Source organism: Halyomorpha halys, unplaced genomic scaffold (assembly GCF_000696795.3).
Source record: "Halyomorpha halys isolate HHAL.00 unplaced genomic scaffold, Hhal_1.1 Scaffold31.1, whole genome shotgun sequence".
Lineage (NCBI taxonomy): Eukaryota > Metazoa > Arthropoda > Insecta > Hemiptera > Pentatomidae > Halyomorpha > Halyomorpha halys.
The window spans coordinates 1705414-1719338 of NW_027107458.1; the positions used below are offsets into that span (position 1 = coordinate 1705414).

At 34.3% G+C, this 13925-nt stretch overlaps 1 protein-coding gene across 1 annotated transcript; it reads right to left on the minus strand.

The window, feature by feature from the left end:
• Positions 1-2452: 2452 nt before the first annotated feature.
• LOC136795385 (uncharacterized) lies at positions 2453-2944 on the minus strand. The gene has a single exon (XM_067045745.1). The coding sequence runs from the start codon at positions 2942-2944 to the stop codon at positions 2453-2455; it is 492 nt and encodes a 163-aa protein (XP_066901846.1).
• Between the last annotated feature and the right edge of the window lie 10981 nt (positions 2945-13925).

The following is a 13925-nucleotide window of genomic DNA, read 5'->3' on the forward strand; positions in this document are numbered from 1 at the left end:
AGTTACCCATGATCCTAACACTCCTGTTATTGAGGTAACTACCTACAAGAGAGTATAGATTACTGGGGGTGTCGAGCTCTTCCAACCACTGAAGTACAAGGGGCCACCAAACGCTGTCGAAGGCGGAAGAGATGTCAAACATGATCAATAAGACATATTTCTCCGCCCTCTCCTCCACGTCCCTACGCACTCTCAGCAGCGCATCCGTAGTTCCCCTGCCACGGGTAGAGTTTAACTGCCGTGGATGACTTGCAGCACTTAGGATTGGACTAAGACTGTGGACGATCATGTGATCCAGGATCTAACTAGCTACTGGGAGGAGGCATATTGGGCGTTTCCATATCCTTACTATCTCCCTTGTAGAGCAGTCTCAAGTCTGCAATCCTCCACTTGTTTGGAAAGTACCTCTTATCCAGACACTCGTTGAATATATCCAACAACTCTTCCTCGATATAAGGGGCACTGTTCTTGAGGATTGCAGCATCTATGCTATCTAGTCCTGGAGCCCTTCCGATCCTGTTCGCGGCAAGACGAAGGTCCCACATATCCCATAGTGGACATAGGTCAGTATCTGGTGGGTATAACGTAGTACGTCTAACCATTCCATCATCTGCACTATCCTGGGACGGATCATCCCTAGGGTATATATAATCTATATACATCTTGGCAGTCTCCTTAAATATGAAGTAAAGAGGCAGGGACTAGAAGCGCTACCGGAGGAGCTCCGAGAGAGGATTGGCGAGACTCCAAACTTATGGAAGAAAGTGTTGCGGACTCAATACAGGAGTGAAATGGACGGTGGGTAGCAAGCCAGAAGAGCGCTACTTTGAGAAAATTCTTCCCTACCGTCCTTTCTAGATTGAAGGCTAAATGGGTCCTTCCAGACTATTAGGTCTCACAGATCCTAACAGGACCTGGGGATTTCGGGGTAACCTGCAGAGCTTTAGAACGAACATCGACCCCCGGTGTCCTACGTGCGAAGTTCCTGAAGCAGCAGAACACGTACAAGTAGATTGTTCCGCCATGGAAGGACACCGAGCCAGGCTGTCGAGAAACACCGGGATTTTCGCCCTCACCTAGTCGAACTTTTCCTGTTTGATTGAAGAAGGGAATTATCCCTTCTTCAGGAAGTTCATTTACGGGTGGAAGGAGGTGGTGGGCCCAACTCATTTCACAATGGGAAAGACTTGTCCGCCTAACATCAGCGAGCCACCAGATGAGGAGGAAGCTGACCCAGACTGAGACCAGGAGGGCTGGACCAGCCTGGTAACTGCAGGAGGCACCCAGGTGGATGCGCACCAGGAGGACCTACAGAACGGATGCAGTAGACAAGGTGCAGCTCCATCAGTAAGATGGTAAACCTAGTGCTGGAATGCACCACAGTAAAAAAAAAAATTAATAAAAGAATAAAGGAAAAAAAAAATTGGTGATCTTCGGGAGAATGCGCAATCCCCAGCGCACTACCCCACTGCTCCCTCACACCACATGCCAGAAATTGCAAGGGAGGGCATAAAAAAAAAAAAAATAAATAAAAAAAAAAAGGTATTGGGTAATATAATAGTATATTAACTACATCAAGGAACAAAGTGTTTATTTACATTGATAGGATTAAAATAAATTATAAAATGAACCAGATAATTGGTTTGCCATAAAATATTCTTTACATTATGAATTGTTACCTAATATATCTTAATAGCTTCTGCTTTGGATGATTCATGTCGTGGATGTGTCTTTGCCGTGAGTGTTGTAGCCATGGGGCGGGGTTCCATTTCTGAAAAGCCCTTCTTAGGAATTCTCCCAGTCCATGCTCTGCTCTAGCCCGTCTTCTTACTTCTGTGTTCTGTACTCTCCCTGCTTCCGTGTTCTCTTTACTTCTGCCCCCACTTGTTTCAAAAAGGGGCGTCGCCTTTTGGGAATCTTATTTCCTATTGGCTACTATTAGCCACGCTAAAGAAGAATACGTTACAAGGAGCTGACACTAAGGGTTTGATGCAGGTATCCTTTTTCGGTATCCTTCCATCGGGCATTCTCTCAACGTGTCCTAACCATCTTAATCTTGCTCTTTTAATTAACGCCACGATGCTGGGTTCCCGGTACAGATTTATCAGTTCCTCATTCCCTCTTCTTTTCCAAACTCCATTCTCCGAGACTCTTCCCCATATCCTTCTCAATACCTTTCTCTCCCAAGAGTTGAGCATCTGTTCTGCTTTTCTTGCCAAGGGCTATATTTCTCTCCCATAGATCACTACTGGCCTTACGATGGTTTTGTAAATGACCACTCTCATCCTTTTAGCGAGAGCTCTAAAATTCAGTATTTTCTGCAGTGAGAAATAACATATATTTCCTGCTGCTATCCTGGCCTCTATTTCGCTCTCTACTTTGTTACCATCTGTAAGCAGGCTTCCCAGGTCCTTAAACTGGTTTACAAAACTGAAACTGTGGTCTCTGATCGTCACTCTTCCTTATCCTCTCTTGAGCTTTTCATGTACACCGTCTTGTCTTCATTCACCTTAAGGCCCAATTCATATGCTGCTCCTTCGAATTCCTGGAATGTTCCTTTTAATGCTGCTTGGATTCTTGCGGCAATGACTACATTATCTGCATATGCTAAGTGTTGAGACAGTCTATTGTAAATGGTCCCTCCTGGATTAGTTCTGATTGAACGAATAGCTACTTCTAATGCTATATTAAATAGAAGAGGAGCCAGAGGACCCCCTTGTCTCAAGCCATTCTCCACAAAAAACTCCTGGGACAGCGAATTTGCAAGCTTAACTCGGCAGGTAGTGTTCATTAGTGTCATTTTTACCAGCCTGACAAGTTTTTTCGGTATGCCTACCTTTACCAAAGCTTTTAAAAGTTCCTTTCTGTCCACATTGTCATAAGCTTGTTTAAAGTCCACGAATAGCAAATGTAGGTCTACGTTATACTCATAGTAATTTTCCATCGCCTGCCTCAGAGTGAATATCTGGTCAACTGTCGATCTACCGGGCCGGAACCCTCCCTGATATTCTCCTATAATGTTCCGTGAAATCGGACGCTCTTTTATGTAAAAGCACACCCAGTATTTTATAAGCTGTGCTTAGTAGAGGAATGCCTCTATAAAAAGAATATCTATATCTATTAAAATTTTATCCACTCATGCACACTTCACATAAAAATCTTTTTCCAACAGTAAAATAAAAAATCTCTTTCTTCTGTTGATTTACGAATCATACTTCACCTGGAAAACAGATCGCTTCAACAGATATAACATACCACATTTGATGTACACTTGATATATTTATCTGTAAGAAGTTGAAAAACGTACTAACGAAATCGTAACGCCTTTGTTGTCAATACAAAGAACCGAAAGTCAAATACACTTGAAACTGATTGTATTATGTCAGGCATTCAATTAAGTAGGCACTGGATTTGCATCGAGTTCACTACCAAGGTGAGATCCACCTTTTCGGCGCCAGTTCATTAAACATAGTTGATGGCGTAATGTATACTAAAGCGTAATGTAGTCAAATTAAAATATGAATTGTATACTTTTTTTTTTAAGAAAAGCAATGAATCTATAATGCCTTATATTAATATTACAATTATAGTAATATTTACATTCTGATTATAGTGTAATTGTTATATAAAGTGATTATTAACAGTACATATTTCTAGTCTCCTTACTTTAAGTATATTGTAAAAATAACATTTAGAGTGGATATTCACCATGAAAATCCGAAATATTTATGATTTGTAAATATACACAATAACTATAGAAAAAGATTCTTTCCTAAAAGTGAGAATTGTTTTGTTTTTTTTATTATTTATTTAATGCAATTTACTACTGTACAAAATAATACAATTGGTAAATATGTAGTATGTTACATATACACTTGAAAATCTTGGTAAGGAACCACCCATTGGTCGTACTTCAAACATTAATTTAAATTAGAAGGTCCCATGGCCATCTTCTTTTCATACGCCTCGGAGGATTATCAGGGATTGTTAAGGATGAAAGATTAAGAATTAATGGGTTAGGATGGGTAAGGAGTTTGGAATGATACGACGCGTATCTGTTTTGGTGTCAGATCTGCAACGAATGGGATGTTAAGGTCCTTGTGGATGAGTTTATTTGTAACGTAGGATTTTGGATTGTAAGCATTGGATGTGGGAGAAATTTGATGGTTTGGTAGAGCCCCAGAGCTCCAATTGGTCTGATTATCGTAGTGTATAATACTTTTTTGTAGTGACTGGGAAGTTTAGAGCGTTTGTCAAGTAGGTGTTGTAGCAATCCAATATCTACAGTCTGTTTTGGGTCAAATCTGCAACGAATGGGATGTTAAGGTCTTTGTGAATGAGTTTATTTGTGACGTAATAAGGAGCATCAAGGATTTTATGTAGGATTTTGAATTGTAAAATGCGGGAAGAATTTGATGGTTTGGTAGAGCCCCAGAGCTCAATTCCATATTTCCAAATTGGTCTGATTATTGTAGTGAATACTAATTTTTCATAGTGAATGGAAAGTTTAGAGCGTTTGTCAAGTAAGAGTTGTAGCAATCGGAATCTACGAGCAGTTTATTGTCGTTTCAGTCTTGTGTATGGATTCCAAGTAAGTCTCTTGTCGTGATGGAGTCCTAAGTATCGAATCTGTTCAACAGGCGTTAGTGGACTATCTAGAAAGGATACTGTAGGACAGGAGGGCAGAGGTTTACGACGGAGAGTAAATGTGATCTGGTCGGATTAGTCAGGATTTATTTTGATTCTCCAGTTTTTACACCATTCTTCAATAGATGTTATGTGTGCCTGTAGAGTTTGTGATGCATTAGTTGGGTCGTTGTTTACACAAAGTATACATGTGTCATCAGCGTATGTCTGAGAAGAATTAAAAATCAAAGTTTATATTAACATACATATATTATGACCTAAATTATGTTTGCGTAATCCAAAGTGAAAATTTGTCAATATGTGTTTTAAGTCGAAAACAAGTTAAATAAGTTTAAATCAGTTAGATAGCTGTAGATTCGAATCAAAGAATGGAGAGCAAGTATTGATAATCAGATTGACAAAGTTATTCCTTGTTGATAGTGAAAGAGTCTTATACAATGATAAGACTAGAAGCGGCACCCAGTCTTGTAGAATATCAAGTTTTAAAGCAAACTCTGTCCTGGCTAATAAAAATACTTAATATGATTTGAACTCGCTTCTTGAAACAATGTTATTTGAAGCTACTGCAACTAGACAGTAACAATCGTTTGAGTCTGCAATATAATTGGGTAACGCTGATAAGAAAAATATTGGAAAGCTTCGGAATGTTTGACCCGATACTACTTAATGATCCAGTAAGTATCAAAATTAGAATGGGGGAGATCTTTGATAGATACAGGGAATTTGTCAAGGATTAAGACCTCTTGTTATTACAAGAATGGACCTATAACCCGTGGTACGGTAGTCTTCATTAAAACGAATGCTCCTCAAAGCTACCTAAAAATCAGTTGCCCTATAACTCATTTGAGAATAATTATCCAACTACGACTCTCCGGTAAATATTCGATTACTCTAAATGTCGATCCATACAAATATACTTTGCAAACACAGATGCTTTGTCCAGCTTGTGATGGAACGCCCCTGGAGGATTTTACCATTTTTAGAAAATTGCCCCACGTATCATAAGAACCGAATCCGATACATGCCGAAGCTAAGCAATATTAACCGAAATTTCTGTCTGTACCCTCGGGATTGGACCTTAAACTGTTTTTTATATATGTAACTCAAAACCTTTTGATTAGAGCTGGACAGCTATCGTCCCAATAGGAGGTATAGTTTTTGTTTTGTTTTTTTAATATTATTAAATATGAAGTTACGTTTTTGTATTACTGTTTTATTATAGCGAATGTGGATAGCCCAGCTTGGGTATATTGTTTGTTATTAGTTTATATTAAACGATCTGTAACTCATCATTTTTGTAAAATTACTACAATGGATTATCTATTTTATGTATTTCATAGGCTAACTCTGTTTGTACAGGGTTTCTATTTGTTAATACAATTGTATTATTGTAAACAAATAAATAAATTATTATTATTAGTGAAAGAGTCCAAGAGAAAAAAAAGTTGGTTATTTCGCCCCAAATTTTGCTTAATTTAATGAAAACTATTTATAATTACTGGTCAAAATTAAGGAGTCTGCCAAGTATAATTAGGGGAATAAAAACTGGCGGCTGTTTCGAAACGTTTTTCATTCGAAGGTCCATATCGTTAAAACTTCCTACACTAGTAGAAAACCTAGTACACCATCATTTAAAATAGAGTAAAATGAAACGAAAATGTGGGGCCTACGTTTTGATGTACTGAGGCTACTTACTTTCAATAGTTCCCGAGATACAGTTTTAAAAAAAAAAAATTTCATGAAAATACACAGAAAAAGAAGTAGTGAATTTATTGTGATAATCTATATCTAAGGATCCATGAGATGTACAGATGTCTATTAGCACTCAAGTTAAAGCTAGTTACAACATTTCATATAATTTAAAAAAAAAAAAAGTATCTCGGGAACTTTTGAACGAGAAGAGCTCTTTTATGGCTCATATTTTAGAAAATTTTCTTGACTTTAAATTATGTTCTAGTTGGTTATTTTAATCTTTTGAAGAAATGGAGCTCTGAAGGAAAAAAAAATTTTTTTTTTAACATTAGAAGAAGATAATTGACCGTATGAAGATTGTTGGAATATTGACAACTGAAACTTGTCATCTTTCATACCATCTCCAATCTGACAGCCCAGACGAATCCTTGCAAAGTGGAGTGATGTGTTGGTTAACAATAGTTTTCTAATATTTTGATCCTTTATTGACTGCCACCAGGACTATCTTCCAGGACTATCTACTATATATTTTATTTTAAAGTTTTGACAATCGCCGTTTCATATTCCACTTGGTAGATTTATCAATTTCTACTAAATATTATACGTAGTTTTCAATAAAGTAATAAAAAATTGGGATGAAATGGTTGATTATTTTTTCACCAGGTTCTTGTACTTTTTGGTTTTTATCAAAAGTATTGTTACTTTTATATTTAAAAAAAAAATAATTTTGCGTGTTCATAATATTTTCATGTTTAATGTTAGGTTTAATTATAGAATAACGTCCATTTTTTGTTATTTGAATTTTTCTAGTAACTTCTATAATAATTGAATATAAGTTTGTATTTTTGCATTCTGATCTGATGATAATATTTTCGTCAATAAATATATTTTATCAATATTTTATTTTCAATAAAATTTCATTATTATTGAAAAAATAAAAATCAAAAGCAAATACATAACAATAAATTTATACACATAATAATTATATATTATCGGGAGTGGGGTGGCTCAGTGGTAAGGCACTGTGTTACTAACTCCAAGGACCTGGTCTCGAATCTGGCTGTGATAAACAATTATTTATTCTGATTTTATAGCCGTGAATCAACCCTGTGGATTTAGGTGTCTTCTTGGGTCCTAACCAGCCTCATAAAGTGTTTACCCTTAATTGGGTTAAATCTGGTGGTCGGGCGTCAATAAAGACTGTCAAATCACTTCCCTAAAAGTACTGCACCGTACAAACATATATACTTTTGTTATAGTAATAAATTATTATTGTAGGGAATATTAAATTTTGATACCATATTTATTAAATATATTTATTGTCAGAAATTTAGGTCTAAATTACATTTTAAGTTGAAAACAGCAATGCAAAGTAAAGTTATTACTTTTCTTTATTTAAAATAAATTAATTTAATATCCATTTTAATTATATTATTTCAATTTCTTGAGACAAGGTAATTATTTATTAAATAAATCAAAACTTGTATCCTTTTTTGTCTCAACACCTTTTTATTTTTCAACTGTACAACGTTTCGGCCATTTTAGCCATCCTCAAGGACATCTTCAATTATAATTTCTTCCTCACATTAAATTTAGAGTTACTTTAGCAGGCTAATCTGCCCAAGTCATTCATTAATTATAAGTTAAAAACCTATTTTTTAAATTTAAATCATAAATATTTAATTCTTCTTAAATAAGATTATCCACACAAATTCACTTCCATATACACAAACCATTTATGATGATGATTTATGATGGTTTGTTTATATGGAAGTGAATTTTTGTGGATAATCTTATACAAGAAGAATTAAATATTTATGATTTAAATTTAAAAAATAGGCTTTTAACTTATAATTAATGAATGACCTGGGCAGAATAGTCTGCAAAAGTAACTCTAAATTTAATGTGAGGAAGAAATCATAATTGAAGATGTCCTTGAGGATGGCTAAAATGGCCGAAACGTTGGACTGGTGAAAAATAAAAAGTGTTGATACAAAAAAGGATACAAGTTTTGATTTATTTAATTAATATCCATGTTAAGTCTCAACAATCTTTATTATATCATCTACAGTCCAACCCTTCTGCCAATTCAGCCATCCTCAATGACAATTTTAAATATAAATTTACACCTGACATTCTGCCCGAATCATTAATCACTAAACAAATTACCCTATTTTGTCAAAATTTACCTAATTTATAAATATTTTAATTTAAGATCAACTATCATATTACATTTTATATTATATAAGTTATTACTTTTCTATAATTTGTATCATTTGTTATATGTGCCTTTTGTGCCTTATCACAGTTATCAAATGTTCTTTGTAACAGATTGCCTTCCTAAAAAGTATTTGATGCTACCGTCATATTTGATTTTACTTGATAATGGTTCACATGCATCCCTGTTCAAGTTAGCTAATAATAAAGATTTCAGTTTATTATGTAGAAAAAATTGAATGGAAACAGTATTTGAAAACAGAAAGGAGTTATATAGAAGTTGTAGAAGGTATAAGGAAGTATGATTTAAATGTTTCAGTGCGGCAAAAAGTTAGATAGATATCTGAGGTAAGGGATTTCTTGCTTCACAAGAACATATAGATAAGGATTGGGCAATGGAGGAAGGAGTTTGTAAGAAGGATGAACTGTAAAGGAAAGAGACAAGGAAGTAATGTCAACAAGAGGAAAGGAAAGAGCCATCTTAGTTCGGTGTAGAGGTGAGCGACATTGCAACTGGGAATCCCTAGAAAGTATCTGAGTCGAAACTGGGTTCGAAGAATTGCATCTTTTTTACCCTAACCTCAAATTCAGCTAAAACTCCAAAGAAATTAAAATTATGAAAACAGTATGAAATATTAATACTTGTTTATATTGCATGTGTTAAAGCCCAAAATTTTGGTTTCTATTTAGGTTAATTTCTTTTGGTAACTTTCCGAGTGATTTTTAATTTTGTTAGATGTAAGTTTATGTTTATTCATTTATTTTTTTTTTAACTCTAAGTAATTTTGAAATTTTAATTTGGTACATAAAAATAAGGGATATAAGGAGGTTCAGTGTTTATAAATACATTGCGGAAATGTAACACGTGCAGAACGATACCGAAGGCAGTGGGGCCAGTTCCTGCATAACCGCGGATGAGGCAGTTGGCAGTGAAGATTTAGGCAGCTCTGGAGCGATGTTAGGTGGCATGGCAAGGTGTAAGACGCAAGAGACGCACTGCTTCACGAATGCTCCACCGCCATTGTTTGTTGACTCTAGTGGAGCTATTTAGTTTTGGAACCCTTTCACCGACTCACCGGCAGTCACCACTGTGCAGTCTACGATTTTTTTTTTTTTTTTCGAGTCGTCGGGTTGCCTGGTAACCCCTCTTTCACCAGCTCGCCAGCGGTCATCCTGGTCAACCAACTCTAGACTCGTAATGTTATTGTGATATGCGCATATCGACCCCACGCCCATCTGTGAGTGACTCTCTTTTCTTCCTTCGAGTTTCATATTTTCTTTTTCATTTTTGGCTTAAATTAACTTATTATTTCTTGTGTAAATAGAATTGTTTTTTTTTTTCTTTTTTGTTTGTACATGTATCAAAATATGTTTATCCTTTTTATTCACTATCTTTTTTTGTAACAACATAACAGTTCATTTTTTTTATATATTTTAATTAATTAAATCTGTATATCATTTGGAAAGTTATTGTTTTATTATTTCATTTTCTCAATTATTTTTTTTAATGAATGTGATATTTATTTCAGGTCCTCCGTTATTTTTTTTTGTTTTATTTTATCTCGAACCAGCGAACATTTCCCTCTGGGGAAGAGGTCGGTTTTCACATACGAAATACCCCTCGCCCCAACAGCATGTTTTGAGTTTATTCGCAAATTTACATTCATTTTTTGAGATTGTGCATCTAAGAAATCAGCAATTTTTTTTTCTTGCGATTCTTGAAAATTCAAATAAATAATAATGTCACGAAACTAATAATTCTTGAAAGGCATATTATAGTTACTGTGGCGATCTACGGGAGATGAAGACAAACCGAATCTCCGTAGCAAAAGGACAATTAGAAAATCATAAATAGAGACCGGATTTCTTTATTATTGCACATTAGTTATTCAAATTAAGCTGTTAAGAAACACAAATGGACAAAACTACAAGAAACATCAGTGAATATTGTGTATGCTCTCTCACCATACAGTACAGGTTTTAACTATCCACGATAGCACGTAACTCATTTTTTCTTTTAATATTTAGGATTAATTTTTGTTGTTGTTTGTTTTTAAATAATTTTTTACTCGAACACTAAAGAAACTTTTGGCTTGTTGAAGTAAGCACCTGTTATATTTTCCTGGCTCAATGAAGAATTAAAAAAATTAGTTCTGGCGCTAATGTCGCAGCTGCAAGCCAACTAGTGTGTCAGCTTGCCTCCTTATCCTTGCCAACTCGAGGAGAAATATTGCCTCCACCGATTCTCATACGAACCAAAATATTATCATATTTCCAATCATTTAAATATCGCACTGCACCAAATTCAGCAGTTCCTAGAGCTTTTGGAAAAACGCACTTGCCCAAAAATAACAATCATATTTCAGTCAAAACGTGGGCTTGAATGATGAAGAATAACAGATGATCGTTTTCTTCTATTTTTGAACACTGACTATCATTTACACACCCTCTATGTTGGAGTTACACTAGTGAACTAGTAAAAAATTATTTTAACTAGTACCTAAATGGATAAATATATGTTATTCAAAAATTTATCCTTGAAGCAATTTCATTTTCAGATAAAATATATTAGTTTATTTATTTTCAAGTAAAAACCCTTGAGACATCTTACTTTCATTATTTCAATATTTAAGAGAAACTGTCCATTATCCAATCCATCTATAATTTATTACTATTTTATTTTATTTAATGTGATTTATAACTATACAAATAATAAATACAATAAGTCAATATGTTTTATGTTTCATAAACACTTGAAAATCTTGGGAACGAGCCACCCATTGGTGGTACTTCAAGCATTAATTTAGATTAGAAGACCCTGTGGTCATTTTCTTTTCAGACCCTTCGGAGGATTATCAGGGATTGTTAAGGATGATAGATTAAGAATTAATGGGTTAGGATGGGTAAGGATTTTGGAATGATAAGACGGGTATCTCTTTTGGGTCAAATCTGCAACGAATGGGATGTTGAGGTCCTTGTGGATGAGTTTATTTGTAACGTATGATTTTGGATTGTAAGCATTGGATGCGGGAGGAATTTGATAGTTTGGTAGAGCCCCAGAGCTCAATTCCGTATGTCCAAATTGGTCTGATTATTGTAGTGTATAATAATTTGTTATAGTGAGTGGGAAGTTTAGAGCGTTCGTCAAGTAGGTGTTGTAGCAATCGGAATCTACGAGCAGTTTCTTGTTGTTTCAGTCTTGTATGTGGATTCCAAGTAAGTCTATTGTCAAGATGGAGTCCTAAGTATCGGATCTGGTGGGATATGCTAAATATGAAAGAAAAAAAACGTACCAGCAACAGTGAAACCTACTGCTACTGCCAGATCATTTCTGACACCTGAGAACACAGGGTTGGGGATATTTTATAGGTAACTAACCTATTCTAACCATACTCGGGACGGTGGCAAGTATTCAATCCAAGGGGCCACAAGGAAACAAAAGTCAATCCATCCAGGCTGAAATTGTAACAGCGCCGTTGCTAAGGTGGCGCCTCAACTTCCTCGGCTACAGGGGCCACTAATCTAAATCTAAAAGTGTACGTAAAAGTTGATAACTTTTATTAACTACTTATAATAATTTTTAGATAGGCTGGATAGTGGTTAGTTTCAAAATGGCCTATGGGAGATAAAAAAAAACACGTAAGTACTATTTAGGTTTTCTTTTCTCGAAAGCAAATAAATAATAAAATTTTATACACTTAGCATAAACCTTAAAAAACAAAAAATATATTTTTAGCAAGGACTAATTCCTAATTTTTAACTGGGATAAACTTTTGATATCAAAAGCCATTAATTTTTTATTGAACTATTACAGAATAAGAATTTCAAATTAAGAATAGATTTTTTAAATTATACTGACTGCTAGTACCTAAAATGAAATTCTACTAGAAGATAATAAACATTTAGAAAGTGTATTGAAAAATAAAAATAATATTTTTTTTTAAATTACAAAACGTATATTTACTCTTTTAATAAATCATTACATTCTTCTTTATGGTATTGACCTTGAAACCAATTATTACATCAGTGAAACACTTCTCGGAAATGTTGGCACACTTTGTAGTTATTTAATAACTATTACTAATCTATAAACAGCCATTTCGCGATTAATTAATTACACAAGTATTGCAATCTTTACTTATTTTGTTTATTATATAAATATAAAGAAATACATTCCTACATCATTGTCAGGCGGTGTTCACGTTTCTCTAGAGATATATGGTTCTGGCAATAAATTTAAAGGACACGTTTTTTGTTTTTTTTTTTGGTTTTTATTTTTATAATTTTTCACAATAACAATTTTTAATATAACAAATGGTTAAGGCGTTTATGGGATTGGTCATATGATAATATTCTTTGCACATTATCAGACTTGAATACTTGACTAATTCTTCATATTTAATTCTATTTTTTTTATAATAATTTATTTATTGTTCTTTAAAACTATATACATATATAAACATCAAGTAAATTTGCTGTAAGTGCTATAATATGTATAGCAATAATATGATACGAACATGTGGAATATCTACCCATTGATAGAACTCCAAAAATATTTCAAGAGGAGAAGATCTCGAGGCCATCTTATTTTCAGCCGCCTAGAAGAATTATTAGGTAATGAAGGAGAAGCCAGGCTAGAAAAGAGTTGGTTTGGGTGGTTGGGAAGTTTATCATGGAAGGATTGGTATCTGGTTCTGGCCAAATCGGCAACATATGGAACATTGAGGTCCTGATGGATGGCTTGATTGTGACAAATTAAGGACCAATTAGGATTTTGGACTGTGATGATTGGATTTGGGAGGAATTTAATGGTTTAGTGGAGCCCCATAGCTCAACTCCGTATGTTCAGATAGGCCTTGTAATAGTCATGTAGATCAGTCTTTTGTAATGGATTGGAAGTAAATAATACTGTGAGGCAAAACGAAGGGTAGATGTGATTTGTCTTGAGATATATTTTTTTCCAAACAACTAGAAAACAATATGTTGGCAAACATCATGAAAACTACAACTCCTTCGAAAATACACGTTACAAAGCACATTAAACTAGCTGTAATTTAACTACTGGAAGGTTTTTTTAAATTAGAATTTTTTTATTCTCGAACAATTTTAAGTTATGAAATTAGTTATTTCATGTTCAATTTATATATGTTGTGTTTGTAATATTTAAAAGTTTTTGTTCAGGTGTAAAGTTTTTATTTTAAACTTGTTAATATACTTCATAAAAAGAATACTAAAGGCAAATATAATAATGCATGTATATAATTATTTTTTTAATAAATAATTCAAAACACTATCAAATTATAGTCTCAAAACTTTTATTTCTTTTACACGCCCAACGTTTCAGCCAATCCGGCCATCTTCAGGGACAA

What these genes read in the sequence shown, in the direction of transcription:
- LOC136795385 (XM_067045745.1), bottom strand. Translation starts at nt 2,944, where the DNA reads ATGGAAAATTACTATGAGTATAACGTAGACCTACATTTGCTATTCGTG.